General features: G+C 40.3%; 1 protein-coding gene across 2 annotated transcripts in view; it reads left to right on the plus strand.

The window, feature by feature from the left end:
* LOC124394186 (limbic system associated membrane protein) overlaps positions 1-26,401 on the plus strand; it is a 507,895-nt gene extending 481,494 nt beyond the window's left edge. For both annotated transcript variants that reach the window (XM_046862315.1, XM_046862314.1), the window contains 5 exons: positions 4,974-5,099; positions 16,488-16,619; positions 21,017-21,137; positions 22,364-22,512; positions 23,450-26,401. In XM_046862315.1, the coding sequence (XP_046718271.1) occupies positions 4,974-5,099; positions 16,488-16,619; positions 21,017-21,137; positions 22,364-22,512; positions 23,450-23,559 (638 nt within the window). In that variant the 3' untranslated portion in view covers positions 23,560-26,401. The remainder of the gene's footprint in view (positions 1-4,973; positions 5,100-16,487; positions 16,620-21,016; positions 21,138-22,363; positions 22,513-23,449) is intronic.
* Positions 26,402-26,836: the final 435 nt, after the last annotated feature.

A 26,836-nucleotide genomic window follows, 5' to 3' on the forward strand; every position in this document is an offset into this window, starting at 1 on the left:
TGTTTGGCTTGATTGCATTGTTTGGTTTGATTCCTCCTCACTCTCACCTCTTCTCAAAGGAATACAGCAGAGTTACTATGGCAACGTTCCTTCAAATGTCTCTGGCATTTTTTTTTTTCATGAATCAAAAGAACAAACTAGTCGTTTTGCAGTTACATTACCTGCCCTTGCGTTTGATACAAATTATTAATAGTGGACAGGAAGGGGGCGGGATTAGGGGCGGAGTCAGAATCTATAGTATTATTTACATTTGGAACGTCTGATCTCGGACCTTATTCCTGCCGTGTGTGTGTGTGTGTGTGTGTGTGTGTGTGTGTGTGTGTGTGTCACATCACCGGTCAACGTGTGTCACATGTGAGTGTGTGTGTGTGTGAGTGTACACAGACTTGTGTGACCCCATGTGACCCTGCTGTGATGACATCGCTCCGCATCACACCTCCGCTGTCACTCCACTCGTCTGTCTGTCTGTGGTTCAGGGTGAGGAAACTGCCCTCCTGCCCTCTTTTCATTCCTTCACTCTCTCTTTACTTCCATGTTTTTCTCTCTCACCATCAGAGTCTCATTCTATCCTGCGCTCTTCCTTTCTTCATCTCTTCCTGTTTGTCATCTCTCTCTCTCTCTCTCTCTCTCTCTCTCTCTCTGGACTCACTCCGGTTTCTCTTTACACTTTAATCACTTTCTTTATACATTCTCCTCTTCTTTACACCTTCTTTCTTCTTTTTATTATCTCTCTCATTCTTTTTCATTATCTCCCTTAATTCTCGAGCTCCCTCTGTATTTATTTTCACTTTTCCTTCCTTGCTTTATTCTCCATATATATCTCTCTCTCTCTCTCTCTCTCTCTCTCTTTCCCCTTTTCTCAATCTCTCTGGGGGAATTTATCTCTTTTCATTCTCCCTTTCTCTTTTTTTCCCTTCTATTCTTTCCCGCAATCGTATATATTTATATATCATTCTCGCTTTGTTCGCCATTATATCTTTCTTCTCTTCTCTCCCTTTTTTTCGCTACGCTTCTTCTCTCCGTCCACCGGAGCCACCCGGGGGCTGTGACCTCGCTGCACCCATTAGCTTCATGTTAGCGCTAATTAGCAGCAGCTCTTTAAACATTTAGGCTGAAGGGACTTTCTCGGGGTCATAGGTCGACGCCGGAGCGATGGCACCAGGCGTGGAGGGACGCAAAACCTGATCAAGCATGCATGAGATGAGCTGACAATACTAATTACCTTTAATCCGTGTGCTGCATTTAATTACACCGTACAGTGAAGGTGACTTTCGGACTCGGGGCTATTAGAGAATTTGGCGTTTGTGATATTTATCCGATTATTGTTGCGTTCCATGCTGGGAAATTTTCCCCCGGAAAATAGTTCTGTTTAAGCAAATAACGACAAACTTTCTGTTTTGAGGTTATAAAGTGACAAAGTGTCTTGCCTCGTTAATCCCGGGGGTCCCCAAACCTTTTTCTGTGAGTGACACATTCTTTAATGGGGGTCGGTCTGTAACAGAAAATCCCATGGGCCAGTGTGAACAACAGCATTAAAATCTTTTAAGATTTTATGATTTGAAATGTATTTATTTTGCCTCCTAATGCTGGATTTGTTTATTATTTTGATCTCCACCTTACAGACAAATGAGCATTTATGTTTAAGAGCCTGTTCATTGTTATTGAAATCAAACATTTACTTACTTATGAATTTGGTTGGTGGGCGAATCTATCCCATAATTAGGCTATGCTAATTACCGATACCGGTAGCGAATTTGGATTGTACTCGCCGATAACCGATTAATCAAACGATAGTTTTTAAAAATGGATGCTGGATAAAAACAAAGAAAAAACTCCATGTAAAATATTACTGAACTTTATTACAAAAAAAGAAAAACAGCACTGAATCATAAAAATGTAAGTAAATATGAATATATTCATTAATAAATATAATGATGTAATTAATTAATTAGAAATAATAAATTTGAGCGTGCAGTCCCACGTTTAAAATTCAAACAGCATGTTACATGAGTGATTCGCCTCTAGAGGTCGCTCTCATAATGAAAGCGGACCGGAAGCCGTAAAAACGATCTGGTATGGATTTTTTGCCGATAGCCGATTGTTCCAACAATCCACTCTAGATACCCCGAACTCTTTTAATAACTTCTCATGAAAATGCCCGTGTGCACAAAGCCAGCTTCATGATGATCCGCCTTCTATAAGTTGGAAGATCTGGAAGATCTCCTGCTGTAGAACTTCAACCTTACTGAAACCAATTTTTCATGCTGACTGCACCACAGGAACCTCCTCACCTTCTCACCTACATCACTACCTGACTTTACTAACACACTTATAGCTTAATGAATCTCCACAAACTCTAGTGGAACATCTTCCCAGAAGAGTGGAGCTCATTATAACAGCAAATGGAGATTAAATGTGGAATGAGATATTCAAAAAGATGCACATTCTACGGTGTCCACAAACATTTGCCAGTATAACTTTATCTAATTTTTTTTTAGCTGACAGAGCTGTTTTTTTTCGGAGATGCCATAAAAGGATCTAATCCACTTTCTCTTTCCCTGATAGCGAGATCAGACCTGATACATCATCAGCTCTGACATCCAATATAAGCAACCCGTTCTGAGACTTTGACGCAGAAATGTTTTTTTTTTTGTCCGTCAAATGAAATAAAACGTCGCTTACATCAGCGGAAAAAAAAGCTGGATAAAGGCATCCTTCTCTACATCTTTCTCTCACTTTCTCTTTATTTAGAACTTTTATCTATCTTGTTGTTTTTTTTCTGAAACCTTCTGAAAACTTTCTGAAAGCGGAACAATCACGCATCCGAAAACACTCGTCTTCATGCTGCTTTTCTGTCTGCAATTTTTCTACATCATGTTTGTGTTTATCCCAAATCTCGCTCTTGCTATTTTCAGGGAAAGAGACAAAGAAACAAAAACTTGAAAAGAGAAATGCAGAGAGGCAGACAGACAGATGAAGAGACAGGCACAGAGACAAAGAAAGATAAAAGAGAGAGAGAGAGACACAGACAGACAGACAAAGAGAAAAAAAGCATAAAAAATGAAAAGGAGAGACAGACAGATAGACAGAGAGGACGACAGACAGACAAAGAAACAAAAAGATGAAAAAAGAAATACAGACAGACAGAGGAAGAGACAGGCAAAGAGATAAAGAAACATAAAAAGAGAAGAGAGGAGGAGACAGACAAAGAAACAAAAAGTGAAAAGACAGACAGACAGACAGACAGACAGACAGACAGACAGACAGACAGACAGACGAAGAGCCAGGTAAGGATACAAAGAAACATAAAAAGTGAAAAGAGAGAGAGGAGACAGACAGACTGACGGACAGACAGACAGACAGACTGACAGACAGACAGACAGACAGACGAAAAGCCAGGTAAAGATACAAAGAAACATTAAAAAAAGTGAAAAGAGACAGACAGACAGACAGACAGACAGACAGACAGACAGACAGACAGACGAAGAGCCAGGTAAAGATACAAAGAAACATAAAAAAGTAAAACGAGGGAGAGAGAGGCAGACAGACTGATAAAGAGAGAAACAGATAGAAAAATGTGAAAAAAGTGAGACAGACAGAAACACGGAGACAGTGAAAAAAGTACCAACCTGCAGCAATAACACTAATAGGCAAAGATGCCACAGGAAAATAATCACACTGAGTAATATATGCTAGATAAATGCAGTACAGGACACACACACACACACTTTTGTATTATATGTGAGCATCTGCTCGAGATTAACTGGTTTATTGTCCAGCAAGGGGATGCAATCATTCTTTCTACAAATATAATATTTAAAGAAGAAGAAAAATGCATCATGTCATCGTGTTATTAACATACAGTAAGCATCAAGATGTTTTTCTTGAATATCTCAGTTCATGATTTCCACAGACAGACAGACAGACAGACAGACAGACAGACAGACCAAGAGAGAAAGAGAAAGTATTGAGAAAGAAGGGCTGCAACAGGAACATAATCACAATGAGTAATATATGCTAGATAAATGCAGTACAGGACACACACACACACACACACACACACACACGCGCTCCACTTGCATCTAACTTGTTCTCCACGCTCCCTTCCAGGAAAGATCCATGTGGTTTTTATGCCACATCACGCCTCTCGCTTCTCCCTGACTCTCTCCATCACGGCCCGGAGCGCTGGCACGCTGTGATGTATTAAACGCCCACGCCGCGTGATTGATCGCACCTAAACTGCTGACCGCGATAGAAACTCTCCCCTTTCTCCTATCAGAAATGCAGCTCACGCCTTCCTCCGTCACACTTTTGATTTGTTAAATCTCACCTTCAGCTGATAAATAAATACCTGCTGAAACGAGGGAATGAACGAAAGAAAGAAAGAAAGAAAGAAAGAAAGAAAGAAAGAAAGAAAGAAAGAAAGAAAAGCTGATAGCAGCACGAGTGGGATACGGAAGACGCTAGTCCTGAACACAACTACACTAAATCATAACACAACCACGCTAGATCTAAACACGACTACACTAGCTCATAGCACGCCTATGCTAGCTCTGAACATAATACACTAGCTCATAACAAGACTATGCTAGCTCTGAAAATGACTACACTGGCGCATAGCATGACTATGCTAGCTCTGAGCATGTCTACACTAGCTCATAGAACGAATATGCTAGCTGTGAACACGACTACACTAGCTCATAGCACGACTATGCTAGCTCTGATCATTTCTACACTAGCTCATATCGGGAATTTGGGCACGTGTCAGGCCTTTAACTCCTGACACAAAGATTTCAGTGACTATCCAGGATAATCCTTGCTCTTATACTGGCAATGCAGATTTTAATCATGTTTGTTCCAAAATCCACTCCATCGATCCCAGTCAAGGAAATTTCTTGAAGGGTTCAATATTTCAATGTTGGATATTCCACTCGGAATCTCTCTCTCACACGTTTCCTCTCTTCCTTCCTCAGTTCCCGCCTACATTTACAGAGTGTCAGAGGACGTGATGGTGAACGAAGGCAGTAACGTCACCCTCAGCTGTCTTGCTAACGGTCGCCCCGATCCTTCAATCACCTGGAGACTCCTAAACCCATCAGGTGAGTGCAGAAACCCAGTCACAAGGCAGAAACTGATTATTTATCTATAACACAGGTTCATTGCTCTTACTGGGGAACCTCATAAGGAAAAAAAAAAACATACACAGTATCTCACACAAGTGAGTACACCCTCACATTTCAGCAACCACTGTAGTGTATGTTGTCAGGGGATAATGCTGTAGAAAAGAAACTTGTATACCTTACTACAGCAAGTTATCTTAAAATTCTCTGGAATCCGCAGCGGGACCGAATGTTCAGGAACGTTAGGAATAACATTTATGTTTTTACTAACAAATTTCATAAAAAACATTTCAAAACACATTATTGTATTAAAGTGACATAATGTGTAGATGAATTTACTAAGGTTTTCAATTATATGTGGTTCTTCTTTAAACTTGGGGCGATAACACAAAGTTGAAGGAGGTCTTTGGATGCAGGAGCATGAAATTTTCCATTCAATTAAAACAGGAACCCCAAACCTGTTCCAGCATGACAGTATATACCCCTGTACCCAAAGCTAGCTCCATGAAGATCTGACAGAACCCCAGGCCTCCTCACTTCACTTCCATCAGTACCTGATTTTACCCTTGTGGCCGAATGAAATCTCACACAAATCTCCACAAAATCGAGTGGAACATCTCAGAAAAGTGTCCACAAACTTTTGTCAGAAAGAAAACATAATACATTAGCTTACAGCAAACTATGTTTTTTGTTCAAGTTTCGTCTTAATGTGTTCTTTTATGTCAACTTTTATTTCACACACACACAAAGTTTGACTAAGAGACAGATCCCTTTTTTTTTTCCAAAGCGAGGAGATTAATCACATTTGATCCAAATCAATTATCTCAAAGAGTTTCTAAGCCCGAGATCAGCTCTTAGCATCAGATTAGCGTTGCGTGGCGCTGCCTCAGAAGAACAAAGCTCCTTTGAAGAGTTGTAGGAGCTGAAGAAGAAGAAGAAGATGTGCTGCTCACATGCTTGAGAGATCAGGTAGATCGTTTTGTCTTTTGCTTTGTTGGGGTTCTGAACACTTCACATCTGATAAGTTTCGCTTCTATAGAGCGAGCTTGTGGAACGTTCGGGGCTGGAAGAGAACGTGCTACAGATCTGTAGGACTGTGATGGATGAGAAGATCGGTGCTTTTATCAGCAGTTTGAAGGGAGCTGGGTTTGATTTATTAATGAATCTTTTTATGTTAATTAGCTGAGGGGGGAACTATGCTTCCTGACAGAGTTTTGAGGTTGGATTCCTCTGTGTAAAAGTTTGACTGGTGTAATGTATCATTGTTTATTTGTTTTAAGGTCAACTAAGTTCATGAGTTCCCTTTATTTGGACAGTCCTGTGTGTATATGTATATAAATGTGTGTGAAAGCAAATGATGTAGTGGCATTTTTATGTTCAATAAATATTTTGTCTTCCTAGCCTAGCATGTTCTGCTAACATCAGCGTCATTCCTTTTCCATTAGCGATACAAATTCTAGAGGATTTTGTCACTTCATAAGCAAGGAGTGGACTGCAGTTATAGACACTGTTCACATCAAATGTAGATGGAATTAGCATCTTTCAAACGACCTGGTCAAATTATATGCATTCTGTTGGATATAATGAGTTTCTCCAGACTTCAGGAGCCCTGTGCCTTTACCTTTCAGATCCCAGTACATAAGAATAGGTTTTTGAGGAAAAAAGTGTGAGGCGATTGTAAAAATGCGTTATTAATGTACTGCATGTAAAAGAAAGCCGATGCTCATGCTAGGTCTGTGTCTCGGCGGTGAAGGCAATGAGGTAATGTGGATTTATTTAACTGTAAAATCGGGCCATTATCCACACTCGCACATTTCAGAATAAGCGATTGGACCACAATCGGGTTCAAGCCCCGCCCCCTTTCTGGGTCAAATCTGAATTTGGACGCAAGAATGCGATCTGCAGCCCCCATGCGTTTCAGAGCGAAAAGTATGCTTTGGTCGGAATGATGTGTGTGTGTGTGTGTGTGTGTGTGTGGGTCGACCTGCAGCCGGGCGTCTGATCCGCAGGTCAGGTGAGAGGACTGCCTTCGAAATCGGCCTCTTAATCATCCTTTAATTAGGACACTAGAAGAGGCACTCGAGAGTAATTAAGGATGAATGCAAGCACCGGGGCTCCAGAGGGCCACAGAAATGAGAACACACACACACACACACACACACACACACACACACTCACACATATATACACATACACACACTCACGCAGAGTGAGAAAAAGAACTGCAGTGTGAGAGACTTCAACAAAAAAATGCAGGTCACTCAGCACACACACAAAAACTGTCACGGAAAGAGAGAAAGAATCAAGAAAGAGAGAGAGAGAGAGAGAGAGAGAGAGAGGTGTTTGGTCAGGTTTTATTAAAGGACAGAAAAAGAGACAGAATTCCAGTATTGCCGCCTCAGACGGATAGTGTTTAATTTGCAGGTCATTCGAATCTCATCACCTTTAATAATTTCACGTGTTTGTGATACTCATTCATTCAGGATTCAGATTTTTTTAGCACACGTGGCACTCCGGACTAGCGGAGTAGGATCGTTTAGCGCTGCGCAACCCGCAGCTTTGGCGCGTATATTCGCTCTACAGTGCGGGGACTTTATAAGGGATTTATTTCTGCAGGAGGAGTTTCTTCACGAGTGGCCACACAATCCACAGTTTCCATATAATCGGCAAAGTTATTTTCCTCAAGACAACGTTGAGTGTATTACATTTGTGACCGTTTTGATTTGACGAGCACCTCCAAGACTGCGACCTGTAACGCACACAAACTCACACCTTCACGTCCTCTCATAGCTGCAGTGCTGCGAGATGGGATTCAGGGGGCAGCGTATGTGGAGCGGATTCTGTGGAAAGACCGCCGTATCCTCTGCAGCTCAGGAGTAAATACTAAAAGCCGATGGAAGGAACCTCTGCGATTCCTAACATAGGCACAGCGTTTAACGGATTTCCGGACACCGCTAGCTGACAGTTAGAGGTTTACGTCGGATAGGAATCTACCGCACAGCGGACATGAGGGACGAAATCTGGGGACACGTGCAGCAGTACCCTTCAATGCAAAGCAAAATGGCACCCAAAACCAGACTCGAGTACCGTTCAGAATGCGTTTTTTTAAACACGATGTACAGCTGTAAGATCATTTCACCCAGTGCATATGATTATGGCTGGAAACGAATCATCTTCATCACACTTTCCAGCCTTTTTTATAGGCTTATAACTTTTGCACACGCACTTTTCCAGCGACTGATAACGATCTCATTTATTATTACATATGATCTAAACGGTCAATTGTTCATAGCTTTGCTCAAGTGCCCAGGAGGAGCAGGTTCTCACAAACTTCCAGTTCAAAGTCCGAAGCTACTACTTTTTCCAGGTCAAAAGATCATAATATTGAGCTAGCAGCTCGACAACTTGAGGGTGGTGGTAGGTTAGAGCTCTAAGAATCGAAAGGTCACAAGTTCAAATCCAAGCACCAACAAGCTGTCTTGAGCGAGACTATTATGTAAAAATGTAAATAATTTATGTAAAAAAAATACCCAGCCATCTACAGTCTATGGACCAAAGCCAAATCTGCTCCAGCATGACAATACCAGCTCCATAAAGATTTACATGCTTTACATGGGTTCGAAGTGTGTGGAAGATCTTTAGTGGCCTGCAATCGAGCTCTGACCTCAACCCTATTGGAATGAATGGGAACGCTGACTGCACCCCAGGCCTCCTCACCTTCTCACCTACATCACTTGTTGACTGTAGTAACACCCTTGTGGCTGAATGAACCGCCAACATCTAGTGAAACTTCTTCTCTGAAGATGCAAAGACAGAAAAAAGGGGAGAGTAAATATGGAATATGGAAATATGGGTCAAACCTAAAAGTCTACCGAGGTACTTTGTTAATTAAACACAAAACCTCCATCATCTCACCGGAGCAGAATCGCCAGTGTACGCCCCGTAGCCCCGCGCTATTTCCGTAAACATACGCGAAAATGATTAATAACGCTAACAAAAAGACCCCTTTTTTGTTTAACGACTCGAGCGAATCCCTTTCATTCACTTCGCTGGTTAATTCAAGAAGGAGGGGAAAAAAGTGAGGACGGAACGAAGGTTTTGTGCGAAGCCCACTGAAAGACGGACTGAATTCATTTTCGAAAACAGCCGAGGCGGGATTAGAGGGACACAAAAAAAGTCACCAAAGCGCTGCTTCGAGGCAGCGGGGACCGTTTTTTTTTTTTTTTACCGAACGAATTAGTATTCACTTAAGCAAAACTGAAGAAAGTGATGACAAAACATGGCTTCTCTTCTCTGCTTTCGTTCTCTTTTTTTTTTTTTTAATTCCCTCATGAGGGATTTTTTTCAAAATATAAAGCAGCCAGTAAGAATAATGGCACTCGCTGGCAATGATAGATGTCTTTTTTTAACACGTGGACACTCGCAAAACAGTGCACGTCTCTGATACAGCAGTGTGTGTTTGTCATCCTACACATGTCTTCTGAGTCTCTTTGCAGATCGTGGCCTCTCGTTTGAAACCGCCGCCATGATCGGACAACACGCATCCCACTCACACAAACACACAGACGGCTGTTCACGTTGCCAGTTTTCTCAAATCACATGATTGTATGTTGTTTTAGCTGAGAAGTAAAGAAACATGGTGCACACCGTGGATCAAAAAGGGGTGGGGCTTGTTGCAGAAAGCCAGCATGGTACTCTAGTGACGAACCTAATTAGTTTGCTTGTGGCCTTACGGATTCCAAAAGGTACATTATAAAAACCCAAACCAACCAAAACCAAAATCTTAACATATGTATTTACAAACACCAAACAAAAAACAACAAAAAAAAGAGTCTCATGAGGAATAGGAATGGCCTCAACAGTTATTATGAAGGAGATCTCGAAGGAAGCAGGTCTTGCGCTGATGGCAGATCTTTCTCGAGTATATGAGTAATCCAAAACTTTCTTGCACAATCTGAAATCTCAAGAAGTTAAAAAGTCTTTCTACAAAACATAAATATATACATATCAACACCCAGATCAACCTTCCCCTCAGACATGTATCTCCTGCTGTAAAGTTCTACAACTCATATCTATACATTTCCAAACAGTTTGCTTGCTGCCTCTGTGAAACGGTTCTTCCTTCAGAATTGATAAATACTTCCAACTTAGATTTTAAATAGTCACCTAGTTCCATACTGACCCCTAGAGGATGGAGTAGGCACTGAGAAAGGTCCCCTAACATAACAGTAAAAGAGATACGATAGTTGGCTAAATTATGTACTGTATGAACCCTGGGTAGGCTAGGCCATTTAAAACATTCAGAACATTGAGGTTGTCCGCCTGGCTCGGAATATCAACAGTGAGCCACCTGAGATGTTAGCATACCAAAGGGTTTTAGTACCTTTCCAAGACCCTGTAAATTTAAGTGTTAGTTTAGCACCAAATTCCAGGCTTGGATTGTGTATGGATCGTGACCCACACCAGATTATAGGGTTGAGATCTCTCTTGTATTCCTCTGCTATTGTAATAGTGCGCTTGAGTCTTTCCTGTAGTGTGTCAGTGTTGGAGGATCCGTCATAGTCAGGAGAAACTGTGTGATGGGCAAGTCTCATTGTTTCTATTTCTGCCAGCAAGAATCCAGTGCTCTGATACCCAGCTGTAATTTTGAGAGTATGGTTGATGTATTTTGTCTGATTATTTTGTAGATGGTATTCTTTGGCCAACCTTTGGATGACTCCCCACTGAAATTGTGTTTAGGAGTATTGGGCTTCTTGATCAGACACTGTTTTAGCCCACCTTGTCAAGGTATCTCTGATTTCTGTAGGAATTTGCTGCATTACTCAAATACTATCAACAGACACTCATTTGGTTTGGTGCGTTCAGGAAATTGTCCCTAAATATCTATGCCTACTATGAGGTGGTATCAAAAAGACTAATGGTGCTACCTAGTGGTATTCTGCCCACCACATTTGCGATTCATCACAGACAGCAGAAGTTAGAATGAAGAGAAAACATGAAATTCTGCGTGAAACTGGGCGAATCTTCCACAGAGACGTTTGGCATAACATACATTTGACATAAAGCGTTGCTGCAACTAGATGTTGGAGGCTCTGGGATCTGGCTGGACTGTTACATTGTCACCACATGTCCATTAGGGTTTGGAGTCCAAATGATGTTAACCATCCGATTAGACTTTTCTGTATTTCCATTCTCAACTCGCAATAACCGCTGTTTAGGTCAAGGGTGCTGAAAATGGCTGCTCCATCCATACCAAACCTATTTGATATGTGGTGGCACCAATGGAGGGTTGGATAGTCAAATAATCTCCTCCACCAGCATCTCAGCAAGGTTTTTGCCAGGCTACTGATACTCTATACACATTCTTCTGAATAGGTACTTCACCAAGGGTAACATTGTGGTCATTTCAGTGCATCAGTACATACAACTGGTTAATAATATAGCAAAAACTGCAGTTGTGATTTTTCTGCCCCCATGTCTGCCAAACTCTTCTATAGGTCCAAGGTCAGGGGTATAGTCTGTAATATAAATTCCTTTCCCTTCCCCTGACTGTCTGGCAGCGTGTAAGGTGACCTGCTAAAGTCAACAGCCACTACAGTCTCTAGCGGAAAATTCAGAACAATGAAAGGAGAAGATGTGGAGAGAAATTTGGTAGAATATTCGAGAGCGTCAGCTTTCCGAAACCTTCAGGACAGGTTATATGCTAACCGCTCATCTCCACACAACGTTATCATCAGCAGCCATTTCACTGAGACTAATACTGTATTAGCTGTAATTTCAATTCATTCGTTTTATTGCTAGCTTTTGACTGGAAGCTGGGAAGTGATGCGTAGCCTCGCGGGGCTTTTTGCAGCGAAGTGATAAATGTGTGTTTAAATCACAAACACACACACACACCTATCAGAATGTGCTGTTACGCTGCACTGCTTCATAGGTTTGCGCTGCTCTAAGCTCCTTTCTGGTAATTTATAAATGTGTTTATGTGTCACAGTGATGCATTACACAGCAACGCATACACAAACGTTCCATCATCTGCATTCAGGTGAGCCGTTTCTACACCACACAAATATTTCAGACCGCTGTAGATCTCTGTGTCGGATTATACGTAGGAACACCAGAGAGCAAATCAAACAAAGGAGGAAACCAACACTGAGATGAACCTAGGAATTAGTTTTTAGTAGATTAATTCAAAAACTTGGATTCGTCCAAGGGGTCAGGGGGCAAAGATGTAGTTTTTAATGGAATAATAATAATACAATAATACAATAATAATGAATGAAAAAGATATTATTATATATATATATACAATAAGAAGAATTGTTTTGTATTAAAAATATTTATCAGATCATTAAATAATTATATTTATTATACTAATATAATAAAAAATTATATTATTATTAATAATATAATTACTATACTTATTATCGTTGTTATTGTTTATTAATATTAATGTAAGAGCTTTGTTGTCTGATCAAACAAAATACTAACAAATAAATAAGTGTTTAAATAAATAAATGAAAAAATATATGTTAAAAATACTCAATTAAATTTCAGAAAATGATTCAATTTAAATACACCTTTGTAAAAACTTAAATGAAACTTTTGTTGGAGATACAAATATGTTCTATATATTTATTTATTTATTTATTTATATTTACACTTTTATTAATAATGATTTTATATTGATTTTTGTACCTTTTTTTTGGTTACATTTACAGTCAACATTCAATATTCCTGAGAAAAAAAACATAAAATATCTTGTTCTGTGAATTTTTTTTTTATGATTAAACACATCATCAGTGTCCACACACACACCCACACACACACACACACACACACACACACACACACACACACACTCACACACACAGTTTCCATGCTCACAGAGAAGGTAATTAATAGAGAAGGAGGATGTTGCTGCTGAAAAAAGGTGGTGAAGGACAAAACTGGCAGACTTTATATAATTTTTGTGTGTGTGTGTGTGTGTGTGTGTTTGTATATATAGACATTTTTGCAGTTCTATAACATCAACCCTGAGGCCAAAGAGTGGGTGGCATGCACCGTGTGTGTGCGTGTGTGTGTGTGTGTGTGTGTGTGTGTGTGTGTGTGTGTTTGTGTGTGTTCATGTTTATAGCTATTTATGAGGACCAATCGATGATCTGTGATTCAGTTAGGGAAAAAACATATATGATTAATTGGCTTCTGTATACAAGTCAATAGGAGAGCCTACAAAGCTAGTACAAGTGTGTGTGTGTGTGTGTGTGTGTGTGTGTGTGTGTGTGGATTGTCACATTCTTTCCTCTTTGCAGATTCCTTTCTTCTGCATGTGACAATACGAGGTGATTACCGAGATTGAAAAGAAAATGAATTTGGCACTCCATTTTCTCCCACTTGGCTCTGCCACATTAGCCCTCACTCCTCAAGTCGCGCACACACACACACACACACACACACACACATGCACACACACACACACACACACACACGCACAAAGCGATGGCACTCCTGCTTTGCATTAGCATGATGTTAAACGAATATGATGTGTGATTCAGAGCAGCTCCAATCACACTGAGATACAGAAAGAGAGAGAGAGAGAGAGAGAGAGAGAGAGAGAGAGAGAGAGATTGCCAAAGAAACAAAATGTATATAAACATTCTTTGGTTTCTTTTCATGTCTTGCTATCTTGCTTACTCTGGATGAGTTTGCTTCGGGCATTAACATGCGACCTGTATGATGTTGTCAACATACATGTTGGGGAGGTGGCAGCTCAGTGGTTAGGGGCTTCACGCCCTGGTTTCACCGAGCTGCCACTCTTGGGCCCTTGAGCAAGACCCTTAACTCTCTGTGCACCAGGGGCGCTGTATCATGGCTGACCCTGTGCTCTGATCCCAAGTTCTGAACAAACTGGTATATGCGAAGAAAAGAATTTCACTGTGCTGTAATGTATATGTGACAAATAAAGGCTATTCAATTCTATGCAAAGACAAGTGTAAACACGCTTCTGATCCTAATGTTATCCGATCAGCGTGTCCTGTAATGTAAACGTGATCCAGCCATCATGTCTGCATTCGCAGGTCGGCGTCACGCAAAATCCCGCCCCCTCTCTACCTCTGCACTCTGTAAAGATGAAAGACAGATCCGATCGGTTGCCAAGTGTAAACACGCCATGTCCTGATTTACTGATGATCTGATCTGCTTGATCGGATCACGGTGATCGCAGGTTAATGCCACGTGTAAACGCAGCCTCTCTCTCTCTCTATGAAGGATGTCAGATTCTCTTTTATACTCCTCATTACAAGATATACAGCTTATTTTCAGCACAAGATTACGACTCGAGTTTTAAAACATTTCGGTTTCGTTTATCAAAGTAGCTCAAGTGAGAAGTGAAATGGAGTGAAAATGACTTTTAATGTTCCAACAAAAAAAAAACATGAACGAACACTACACTGGAGGGAACCGATGGAACAGAGAGAATGCCATCTTTTTATCTTTTGCACACTTATACTGTGTATTACAAAATATTAAAAAGAACGTACTTTATTTATTTACATTTCCACACCATCACTTTGAAAATAGTCCCCTTGCACAGTTATACAACGCTTCTAGGGTTCTTCTGGAACGTGTCCTGGAAGAATTCTTTTCGAAGCGTGTCAAGCATCTTCTGCGATTTGCGCCAGATCTCAACAAATAGGGGACTGCATGTGCTTGTAAAACTCCCTCACAGTTTCCTGCATCTAAAGACTCATTATATTGACTAAAAATTATGCTTTTTTTTTTTGCCCTCCGTAAACATTCACCTCAACCCGGCAGCGTCCACCTCTGGGTTACCCATAATGCCTTTGGTGATCTGGATGGAGAGAACGGTGGTTTCATAACGAGGCATGCTAATTAAGACGAGCAGTCACACACCTACACATAGACTAACGAGGGCAGGAAGAGCCGGGGAAGATGCGTTTCGATCCGCCAGGGCGTCTCCCACACACACACACACACGCTCATTCAAAGTGTGTGTATGAGGCATCGTCTCGAGGTCGAGCATCTCTGTTGTTCGATTTTGGCAAGCGTGTTATTTTGAAGCCTAATTATCAGCTCGTACCTGCTCTCTGGCCTCTTTCCAACAAAACATCTCTGAAACGTTCTCATCACCACTTCCCTTCCCGATCAAGCGCTTTATTCGAGTCAGTGCGCGAGTGAATACTCCGACTTGGCTTCAGAATACTAGGCGTATGCTCATTAGCTCATGAACAATACGATTAGCGTGCTAAGCGAGCTAAACATCATCCTGTCAATCGACAAGCTGAAATCAAAATCGTCCAAAATGCTTTAGAACAGTGAACAACATGAAGAGCTTCAGCAGCCGCGATCACTGATCCCTCACGCTCGCTGTACTTCATCAGCTCACTGAGACTCCTGTGAAAGACTGTTTTCTATTTTTAGTTGCTTTAAAAAAGTTTAACCGTGTAAAACAGAGATGATGAGGAGGAGGAGGATACTGATCATAATAAGGATGATGGTGATGAGGATCATTAGGTTATTGATATGTGAGGATGATTGTGGTGATGATGATAATGTGTGAGGATGATGATGGGGTGGTGATGATGTGTGAAGATGATGATGTGTGAGGATGATGATGGTGATAATGATGATGGTGATAATGATATGTGAGGATGATGATAGTGGTGGTGATGATGTGTGAGGATGATGATGTGTGAGGATGATGATGGTGATAATGATATGTGAGGATGATGATGGGGTGGTGATGATGTGAAGATGATGATGTGTGAGGATGATGATGGTGGTGATGATGTGTGAAGATGATGATGTGTGAGGATGATGATGGTGATAATGATGATGGTGATAATGATATGTGAGGATGATGATAGTGGTGGTGATGATGTGAGGATGATGGTGGTGATAATGATAATGTGTAAGGATGATGATGGTGGTGGTGATATGTGAGGATGATGATAGCGACGATGATGATGGTGGTGATGTGAAGATGATGATGTGTGAGGATGATGATGGCGATAATAATGATGATGATGGTGATGATGATGTGTGGATGATGGCGATGATGGTGGTGATGATGATGTGTGAGGATGTTGTGTGAGGATGATGATGTTTGAGGATGATTATTGATGATGATGGTGATGATGATACATGAGGATGATGATGGTGATAATGATGATGGTGATGTTTAGGTGTGAGGATGATGGTGATAATGATGATGGTGGTGATGATGATGTGTAAAGATGATTGTGGTGATGATGATGTTTGAGGATGATGATTGATGATGATGGTGATGATGATACATGAGGATGATGATGATGATGCAGCTGATAATGATTCTTTTCTATGCTTTGACAGCTGAGACCCTGGATGTGGGCGAGTATCTGGAAATTTCCGGCATCATGCGCACTCAGGCCGGGCGCTACGAGTGTAAGGCGAGTAACGACGTGGCTACACCCGATGTCAAGTACGTCAATGTGGTCGTCAACTGTAAGTACCTGAGTGTAGACATTTTACACGTTCTTTTCAAAAACATTTTATTGAAACTAACTGTATTAATCAACCAACTAATTAATTAACTGAAGACATTTGAATTTTTTGGAAGATATTTGCTTTAATATTTAAACTTAAACCCCTAAGCATCCTATCAGTAACCCAAAGCTTTAACCACTGAGCTACCACTTCCTAGTGTGTGTGTTATTACACTGTGTGTGTGTGTGTGTGTGTGTGTGTGGGAGTTGGAGTTCATGGCAGCCATATTTGAAGTCTGTAAGGATTATTAGGATCTGGAATTCCCAGCTGGCTGTGATCTTCCACTAATTACAGTGTTATGATTGTAGCCAAACAAAGAGACTATAAAATATCAAATAAAGTCATAAAAAAAAGAACATAATCATGATGTAATTTGCCAAAAAAAAATTAAAACCAATCCCACTTGTAGTTTTGCTTTGCGTGTAAAAACCAATCCTGCTTATACATTGGCAACGTGTACAGAAAAGTGATGCCAAAGAAAATCTCATCTCAGGAGGAATTGTGTTTGGGATGGAGAGACTAAATCACGCTCGTATCTGTGCTCAGCATGCAGAGTCTCATCTTATTAGAATAATCATGGACTCGATCGTCGATGCAAACTCGGTCAAATGTGAAGAGCACACGGTAATTGGACAGTGAATTAGTGGAAGAGAGTTCTGTAGAGACAATGGGACATTTTTGTCTCTACCAGAAGAACAGGAGAGAAGATGTGATCAGACTCCCTCACCCCCACAGTTACACATGAGGGTGGAAGCTTAATGGTTTGCGGTTGTTTTGGAGAAGTGAAGACTTGTTCCAGTTTCCGTCTGGACTGTTCCAGCAACTCTGTCTGGACTGCAGCTCATTGGAACCGACTTCACTCTACAATAAGACGACGCGTACGCGACGTACGTCTGAGCTCTGTAAACGTCAATAAACAGTCATCTGGAGTGTTCTCTACTATGAAATGTCCTGCCCAGTCTCCACACCTACATCCTATTGAACTGCTCTGGGATGAACAGGATCATGAAGAAATCTCCAACTAGAACATCTTTGGCAAGATTCACAAGAGGCACATCAAAGTACTGTATTTCAGCTGAATGTTTGGAGAAACTGTCCAGATGCTGAGAGTGTGTAACGCGGTTCTTCATGCTATGGGAGGATTTTTTGAATGAGAATAAAGTGGAACATCTGGACATTTATAGATTTGCTCGGTCAAAGACAATCTTCATCGCGTTACATGACTTGTTGTATAGAAATAAAAGTCAAATGCAAGTGTCTCTCAAAAACCATAAAAGACTCGGTGTTTCCACAGTTTTCAGACACTGTGCATACATAAATAAATAAATAAATTTGTAATAAAGTATTAGTACATTAGAGTAAAAATACACAACCACACTCTTGCTAATATGCTAATGCAGCATGTAAGTGAAAAAATTGGATTGAATATTTCTTATAAACCAACATAGAATTCCATTATTTATTTATTGATTTCATTTGTTATATTAATCGATTGGCAATATTATCTCCATAAATTAGCAATCAGCATGTTTTTTGGGAATATAAAAAAAAGAAAAAAGAAAGAAAAAAAGCATCAAAGTCTCGTTTCGTCTCGTTCCTGCTGATATTTGCGCCAAACGTCAGGCCTGATATGAAATTCTGACCTTTACGTCTGCACAGGTCGAGTCGTGTTTCATTTCGGCGCCCCCTCCGGCGCCGTCTCTTTAGCCCTGCTCCCGACTTCGGCTCATTCCTCACGACTTTTCTTTCACGCCCAATTGGTGTCTAACAAAACACGCCTGAAAGCCTGTCCGTGCCAATCAATCCCACCTGCTGTTCAGGAGAAAAGAAGCATTTGTAGAGCAGTTCCACCGTGGGATTTGTATCGTTATTATACCCTTTTTTGGTTGAGCCGCCAGGTTTTGTCTTCTTTGCTATTTTTTTTTTTATTCATTTACAACAAATTAAAGTAATTAGCTATAACAGACTTGCTTATTATAATGTATAATTGTATACGGTATAAAACATTTTGATAGTAAACATACAGTGGCTGAGAAGCGCAAAACAAAAACAAATGCAAAACCTAATTAACAAATTGAAAAACAAAAGAAATCAGAAAACACAATAACAGCTCACTGGATAAGACATCTGTCATTCAAGCTATAACGGAAGAAGGAAATTGTGTACCTTGTAACTGTTTCTTGTACGTGTGCAGTTCTGTGTGTATTTGAAACCTTTTTTTACACTTGTATTGCAATATTTTTTACACTTTTACACACACGTGCTGATTTTCTCCTGTTGTACATCCTGTATATCTTGAATGACAAATGTCTCTTCTAATGAGCGGTAAGTATTCCATTCGCAAAATAAAATTCAGTTTGTCCAAATTGTCGTTGTGTTTAACAAATCAGAAAACAAATGAACAGATTAAAAATGTGGTTCTGATTTGCTACTGTAATTTGTTCATTTGTTTCCGGATTTGTTTGTTTTTTTGTCTGGGTTTTGTCTCAAACTGACGACCCAGGTTCGAGCCCCGGTCTTAACATTTGTTTTCTGATTTGTTTTGCATTTCTCAGCCACTGTAATACCAGCATGGCACCAGTGCAGAAAAAAATAATAATAACATCCACGCCTGTAAAAGCATCCCGAATTGTGTAATATAAGTAAGTTGTTGATCTAGAAGTGTGTTTTTAGGATGTTCATGAACGATATGGGGATAAGGAACGGCCCGAGGTGAAGCGAAGAGTATTATAATGGTGTAAAGCCTCACACCTAGCTGTCAATTATCACCTTTTTCAGCACCATGGTCACTTCCCAGAACTGACAAGTTACAGCTGTCATCGAGGAAAACTGACTGAATTAGATCTAGAACCGCACATTAGATCTAGAATCCTGCTGTTCTGACTCACACACAGAGATAAAGTAGTTCTATCATATTGTATTGGAGACCCAAACCTGTTCCAGCATGACAATGAACCCGGTGCACAAAGCCAACTCTAGGAAGATCTGCTTTACATTGGTTGGAGTGGAACATCTTGAACACCTTTGGGATTGTAGAAGAGCGATAGGCTCGGTCAGGTGGTGAAGGAAGAACAGTGGGGCGGCGACCAGTGTGACAGTCATTATTTAATTTCTTCACTTTCTCTTTCGCACGTCTCTCCGAGAGACCTCACTTCTCTTTGTGCTTCCCCACCACTCACAAATTCACAAACCGGCGCTCTGCCACGCCCCCCGCTGCCACAAAGATGAATTGCCCAGTCATCTCAACTACATCAGAACCTGACTTTACTAACACCATCGAGGACAAATTAAATCTCACAAATCGCAACAAACAGAGTGAAAGTTACAAAAACAGGAAATGTAGACTAAATTGAGCATATTTAAAGATCACTTGGAGACCACTCTGTGTGAGGATCGTTCCACATCAACAGCTTAAAAGTCCATGAAGTTACTGAGCAACTCAACTACTTTGAGGATGGATTTGGACTGGAATTAATATCAACAGTCTGCTACGATGTCGTTTGGCTGTAATAAATGGACACTTGGTGATGAGATGAGGATGGGTTCCCTCTTAAATCTGGTTCCTCTCAAGGTTTCTTTTTCATGACATCTCAGGGGGTTTTCCTTCACCACAGTCACCTCCGGCTTGTTCATTATTAGGGACAAACATAACTATAAGGAACAAACTTACAGACGCTAAACTTCTACAATGTTTTTCTCTTTAAAGCTGCTTAGAAACAATGTGCATTGTTAAAAGTGCTCTGCAAATAAAAATAAATAAAATATAGACATACCAAAGCACACACCAATCTTATGCCGAGGCGTCCCAATACTTTTGTCACCCGGATTTCTTTAAAGCCGCTTCGTGATGACGTGTGCCGTTAGAAAGCTTTATATTAAAAAAAAGACTGTCATTACGATGAATTTAGTAATATTAGGAATCCTTTCAGCAGCTCTGACAATGAGTCATACTGAGAGACAACAGAACCCTAGTGTGTGTGTGTGTGTGTGTGTGTGTGTGTGTGTTCACACTGAAAATATGACTCTGTTTAAAATGCAGCCACGAAGTGTTTATTGGGAAAGTTTCCAGCCTCACCACTGAGGAGGATAAATAAAGTAATATAACACAAGGATCATAATCTATAACCGTGCCAAAGCCACTGTGTTTATTTACCATCTCTCAGGGTGTGACGTCGTGTAATATATTTTACAGCAATCGCTGCAGTCTCTCTCTCTCTCTCTCTCTCTTTCTCTCTTTCCCTCAGCTCTTCATCATCTCTTATCTTTGGGAAATGTAGCATTTTGTTTTGTATTGTGTAGAAGATGAAATTGTTTGTTTTCTGTTTTGTTTTTTTTTTTCTTCTTCTTTCCTTTAGATCCACCTTTTATTAAAATGGCTAAGAGCTCGGAGACGCCGGTGGGACGCTCGGGGGTTCTGCGGTGCGACGCGACGGCCGTGCCCAAACCGGAGTTCGAGTGGTACCGAGACGACAAGAAGTACGAGCTTTGTAGGATCTACGTCTTTTTACGCCGAGCGCAGAGACGCTGCCACTTAGCGGAGAGGAACTGATACTGCTAGTCAATAACGCTGAAATGCTAACAATGCTAGAAAATAACAAATCATTCAACACGTTTACTGAGCAAAGAAGTGGATAAATAATTTTTAATTATACCATCGAATTGCTGTAAAATTACAAAAACTAACCCCACTGTTCAGTGTGGCTAGCATATCAAATCTAATCCCGCTAGTCAGTGTGCCTAGCATGTAAAAAAAATAAATAATAATCCCACTAGTCAGTGTGCTCAGGATGTTTAAACTAATCCCATTAGTACATGTGCCTTGCATGTAAAAACAAATCCCCTACTCCGTGTGCTAAAGATGTAAAACCTGATTCAGCTAGTCAATGTGCCTAGCATGTACAATCTTATCCTGCTAGTCAGTGTGCCTAGCATGTACAAACTGATCCTGCTAGTTAGTGTGCCTAGCATGTACAATCTGATTCTGCTAGTCAGTGTGCCTAGCATGTACAATCTGATTCTGCTAGTTAGTGTGCCTAGCATGTACAATCTGATTCTGCTAGTCAGTGTGCCTAGCATGTACAATCTGATTCTGCTGGTCAATGAATTGCATTTTCCTTTAACTTGAACAAGGAGACCCAAACCATGGGCTGGAAATGTGTGGAAGATAAACATCAGAGCCTGACTTCACTAACATGCTTGGGGCTGAAGGAGATCTCACAAATATCCACAAAATCTAGAGGAACATCTTCCCAGACTGAAGAGTTGTTGGTTATTAAGGAGAGGTTATTATGCGAGAAATGTGGAATGAGATGTTCCTAAAGAAGCACTGGAAATTTTATGGTCAGCAAATTGCCTATAAAGTATAAATCTCAGTAGTATGTTTGCATGCGGACTAATCCTGTAATCACAAATCTTTCCCCAGTGGACTAAATACATTTACCAGAGAAACCACACATGCTAATGAATACACTGATTTAACACACACACATGCTTAGCATAGAGGAACCGTTAAAACTCCATTGAGTGCTGATGAACAGCTCCCGTCCTTCCGATCTGTAAACATGAAGCTTTTAATTACATGCATTTTCCTGTCTACGATCTTCACAAGTGCTTCTGTGCAGTGTAGTATTCGTTTATTTCATGATAAATCCCCCTCTTCCTCCATTATCTCTCCCTCACACTCTATCACTCTTTCTTTCCAGGCTGTCGAACATGCAGGGGATTAATATCCAAATCACTGGCACTCGCACTGAGCTCACTGTCGCCAACGTCACGGACGACGATTACGGAAACTACACCTGCGTCGCCACCAACCGGCTGGGCATACACAACGCTAGTGTGTTTCTCTACAGTGAGTACACACTTCACATGTGCACACATCCAAGACAATTCTTGTAAAATGAACCCTTTTTTTATGTGAGTCAATCTGTTCCCCACACTTGATTGATCGACTTAAATGCCTGGATATTCATTGAATCAATATTCCATGGGTGCAGTTCACATCTTGATCACCAGGTGTCACCAGGTTCACACATTTTTACTGGGTCGCATTTTAGTTTGACAAAATCTCCAAGAGTCAGAAATTAAAAAAAGGGACTTAGGGATTATTATTATTATTATTATTATTATTATTATTATTATTATTATTATTATTATTATTGTTTGTTTATTTTTTATTTTTGCATTAAATGCCGTTAAGTTCTCAGGATGCGTTTCTCACTTTGTCCAGCAGATGGCACACTGCCCCGATGCTTGGTGTGTCAAAGTCCTCATTTTTTCATAAATTTGAACACCTCTTTCAGTGGTTTTTCTTTTTTCAACATTAACAGTGAATACACCCAAACGATGCAGGAACACGTATGGAAGTATTGTAGTCAACAAAAATGTGTTAAAGAACCCAGAATATTTTACATTTCGTCCAAAGTATCGCCATTTAACTTTGATGAAAGCTTTGCACACTCTTGGCATCCTCTCAGGAGATGTGTGGAGTTCCCAGAGGTGTTAAGAGTGTTAATGGTAGGAGTTTTTTGATGTTGGACTTCTGATCAGAATGTCGAGTTCAAATCCCACCACCACCATGCTGCGAATGCTGGGCCCTTGAGCAAGGCCCTTAACCCTTAACTGATAAGGGCTTCTGCCTAATGGTTTGATTTTGGACAATCTTAAAAATAAAACATATTCGGGATTGTTTATGCTTCAAGTTCATGAGAAAACAAGAAAGAAAAAAGTTATCATCATTCAGGGTCTCACACTTCTCTTTGTTTTTCTCTTTTCTCTCTGTGTTTGAGGACCTGGAACCGGAAGAGACATCAATGGCTCCGCCTCCGTGTGTCAGTCAGTGTGGCTCCTCCTCCTGCCTCTCCTCCTGCCCCTCCTCCTGCCTCTACTCAAGTGTTAATGCTCAGCGCTGCACTCCTTTACCACCACCACGCTCCTTATCCCTCTCTTCTTCATTCCTTTTCTCACTCTAACTCCCAAACCCCCCCCTTTCTCTCTCTCTCTCTCTCTCTCTCTCTCTCTCTCTCTCTCTCTCTCTCCCTCTCTCACTCCGTCAGACTGTTTGCATTTCCATTCAGTATAAATCGTGCCTCCTTGCACACAAAAACTAGGTACACTTCCAATTACGAAAAGTTGAACAGAACAGAACCGAAGGGGCTTGTCGTGTGCTTCAGTATTGAAATTTGTATTTAAAAAAAAAAGATAGCAGATAAAAGATTCCCAAACCTGAAAAAAAAATCAGGAAGAAGTTCTTTCTTTGAAAAACTGTCATTATTTCCTCGTGTTTTCTCGTCGTTTTGTCACATTCTCAAACTTCAGCCGCAGCTGTGGAACGCAAACTACAAAGAAATCAACAAATCGTCTAAATGAACACACGAGTTGAAATCATCCGTATTCAAATTCCCCGTCTGGGACGTGTCGAATGCGTGAACGAACGTCCGGCGTTAAAAAAAAAGGAAGTGAAGCTACACCTAGGTGACTTAGCAACTAGCACTTAGCATCATTGTCTAAGAATGTAACGTTTTTTGAATCTTTGCTAAATACTATTATAAAAAAGCATCCGAACTTTAGTTTGGCCTAACTAGCTAGCACACACGTACACGTGAACGCCTGTCTGTAAAGCGCTAAAATATGAACCGTAAGCTAACGGTGAACAAAAAAAACCTGGCAGGAATCTTTTTGCGTACAAAAAGAATTATGCTAATAATTAAAGTTGACCTAAATGACAGTAAATGTAGTGGTAGTGATACCTCACTTCCTGTTAGCAAAAACCCCAAGCTAGTAAGGGCGCTTAGCTAGCCGCTGTGGAAATGAAGAGGATGAAATTGAAATTGCTGTGTAAAAGAGCCAAGATTAGCGGATAGCAACGCTAGGCGTCTGAGGTATCGTTTGATACCAAACGTCCTAGAATTCCCACAGGGAAGAGTTCGGATTCAAAGGGAATCTCTTGTTGCACTACTTGAACAACAGAATCGGGGGGGAAAAGCAAAGGCGTGTGCAGAGAGATGATTATCATTTTCATTATTTGAATTTCTTTTGTCGTGACGCGTCTTGAACGAGATCTCACCGTCCTGATCATTAAAGCCTTTTAACCTTTTTTGTTTTTTTCCTCTCTTGGGGTGTGAAAACTTTCTCACACCTTTGTGTCCATCTGTTGAAAAATGTACCAACCTGCTAAACCTGTGTGTGACTTTTTTCTGGACTGAAATGTACGACACCAATGAATGCATTGCTTATTATTATTATTATTATTATTATTATTATTTGATTCTCTAAAATAATTCTTCTTTCTTTTGTGATTTTATTTTTTCAAGATTTCGATTAACGTTGTATATATGTACTTGAATCCATTGTCCTTATATAAATATAAATATAAATATATTATAAAAAAAATTAATATTAATATATATTCCATCCATGTTTCTTAAATAGGCTAGCGGATCTATCGAGGATTAACTTTTAGCGTCGCATCTCAGAAGGTGCAGCACCCTGTAATAATAAAAAATAAATTAGGAGGCTATAAAACAATAAAAATAAAAAAATAATAATAATTTGGGCGGGGGGAGGGGGGGTGCGAATGTAAACGATTGAACTTTCGTTTTTTTTTTGGTTTTGTTATTTTTTATAAAAAGTTTCCGGGAAAGAAAAAAATGCGAACATCTTTGCGCTTGTTGCCAAAAACTAAAAAAAAAATTACATAAATAAAAGAAGTTATTGTGTAGAATTTCTATCTCTCTCATTTCGCAGTGTTTTTGTTACCAAGGCAACGGTTTCTTTAAACACTTAAATACACAAGTGTTGTGCGTCGTACTCACGACCCTGCGAATCTGTTATCGGAATCTTACAAAATTTCCCTCAACTTGAACGTTGTTCGGCTTGAAGTCCCACCCCTTTCCTCTCAAAAGTTGTGATTGACAGCACCGTCAGCCAATAAGGAGCTGACCTGATTCGACACCTTTGTTTGGTAAATGTTGAAATGAACATGCCTCTGTCCCAAATGCTAGAATTCCTGAGTAGTTTCCAAGCTCCGAGTGCATTATCCCATTACCCATAATGCAGTACAAATGTCATGTCTGTTATACATGGTAATGAATTTAGCAACGTTATTTTTATTTATTTTCTCGAGGTTTTTTTAAAGCACTAATTCACGACTTTAGCTACGAATATTAACGTTAGAACAGTTCTAGCATTCGGGATCGAGCGATAGAACTGTGTGTGTGTGTGTGTGTGTGTGTGTGTGTTTATGATTTAGAGTAGGCTAAGCTAATCATGAAGGGCTAGCGATTCCAGTTAGGCTACGGTTTTGTCCCTCCCCCGATAATACTCTGAGAGTCGCTTAATCCGGATCATTTCCGCGCGTTCCGTAGTAAACTTCCTCCTACTCTGAAGCGTGACCGTTCCATGTCCCAAAGTAGCGGCGAATGCTGACGTGCAAAAAAACAACAACAGCAGCGTGTATATGATCCACTAGGTCGAGCTAGCGAGCATCCTTTTCACATCGCCTCGTGTCACACTGACACACACACACACACACACACACTCTCTCTGATTTCCTGGACACTTCCTTTTATTTTGGGTTTCTCTTCCTATCTGTGGACTCTACTCCCTCACCTCATGGCATTTTGTAACTGCTTCGTTTTTGTTCGGAAAAGTTGTTGCAATCAATTTCTTAAAAACATCCGACGTACTGTAAGAAGTACAGCTGAAACGTCCAGAAGCGAAATAAACTCATTTGAATTTGACCCCCGGTGCCATGAAACTGCTGACTTTTTCCTTTCGTTTGTTGTTTTGTTGCTTTGTTGGTGTGTTTGTGGTGGTGTGTGACTTATGGTGTGAATTCTTTTTATCCTATAAAAAGGTACAAATAAACTAACAGCTCAAACATTTCAAATGGTTCTTTTAGAGTCTACTTGAATTATTATTACTATCGATTGATTTTTTTTATTAATATTATGAATATTATTTAGAAGCAAAAAGCAACAAACGATATTGAAGTTACTGTAATTGAGTAGTTGATTTCTTTTGTGTGTATTTCTACTTTTTAAAGTAGTTTTTTAAATCTGTAATTTTATACTTAAGTATGTTTTGTTTAAGGGATTGCAGTTCACTACAATTGAAATCATATCCGGTTACTGAGTAAAAATAAATAAATACAAATAATGCAAGAGGGAAAAAAT

Source organism: Silurus meridionalis, chromosome 12, assembly GCF_014805685.1.
Source record: "Silurus meridionalis isolate SWU-2019-XX chromosome 12, ASM1480568v1, whole genome shotgun sequence".
Taxonomy (NCBI): domain Eukaryota; kingdom Metazoa; phylum Chordata; class Actinopteri; order Siluriformes; family Siluridae; genus Silurus; species Silurus meridionalis.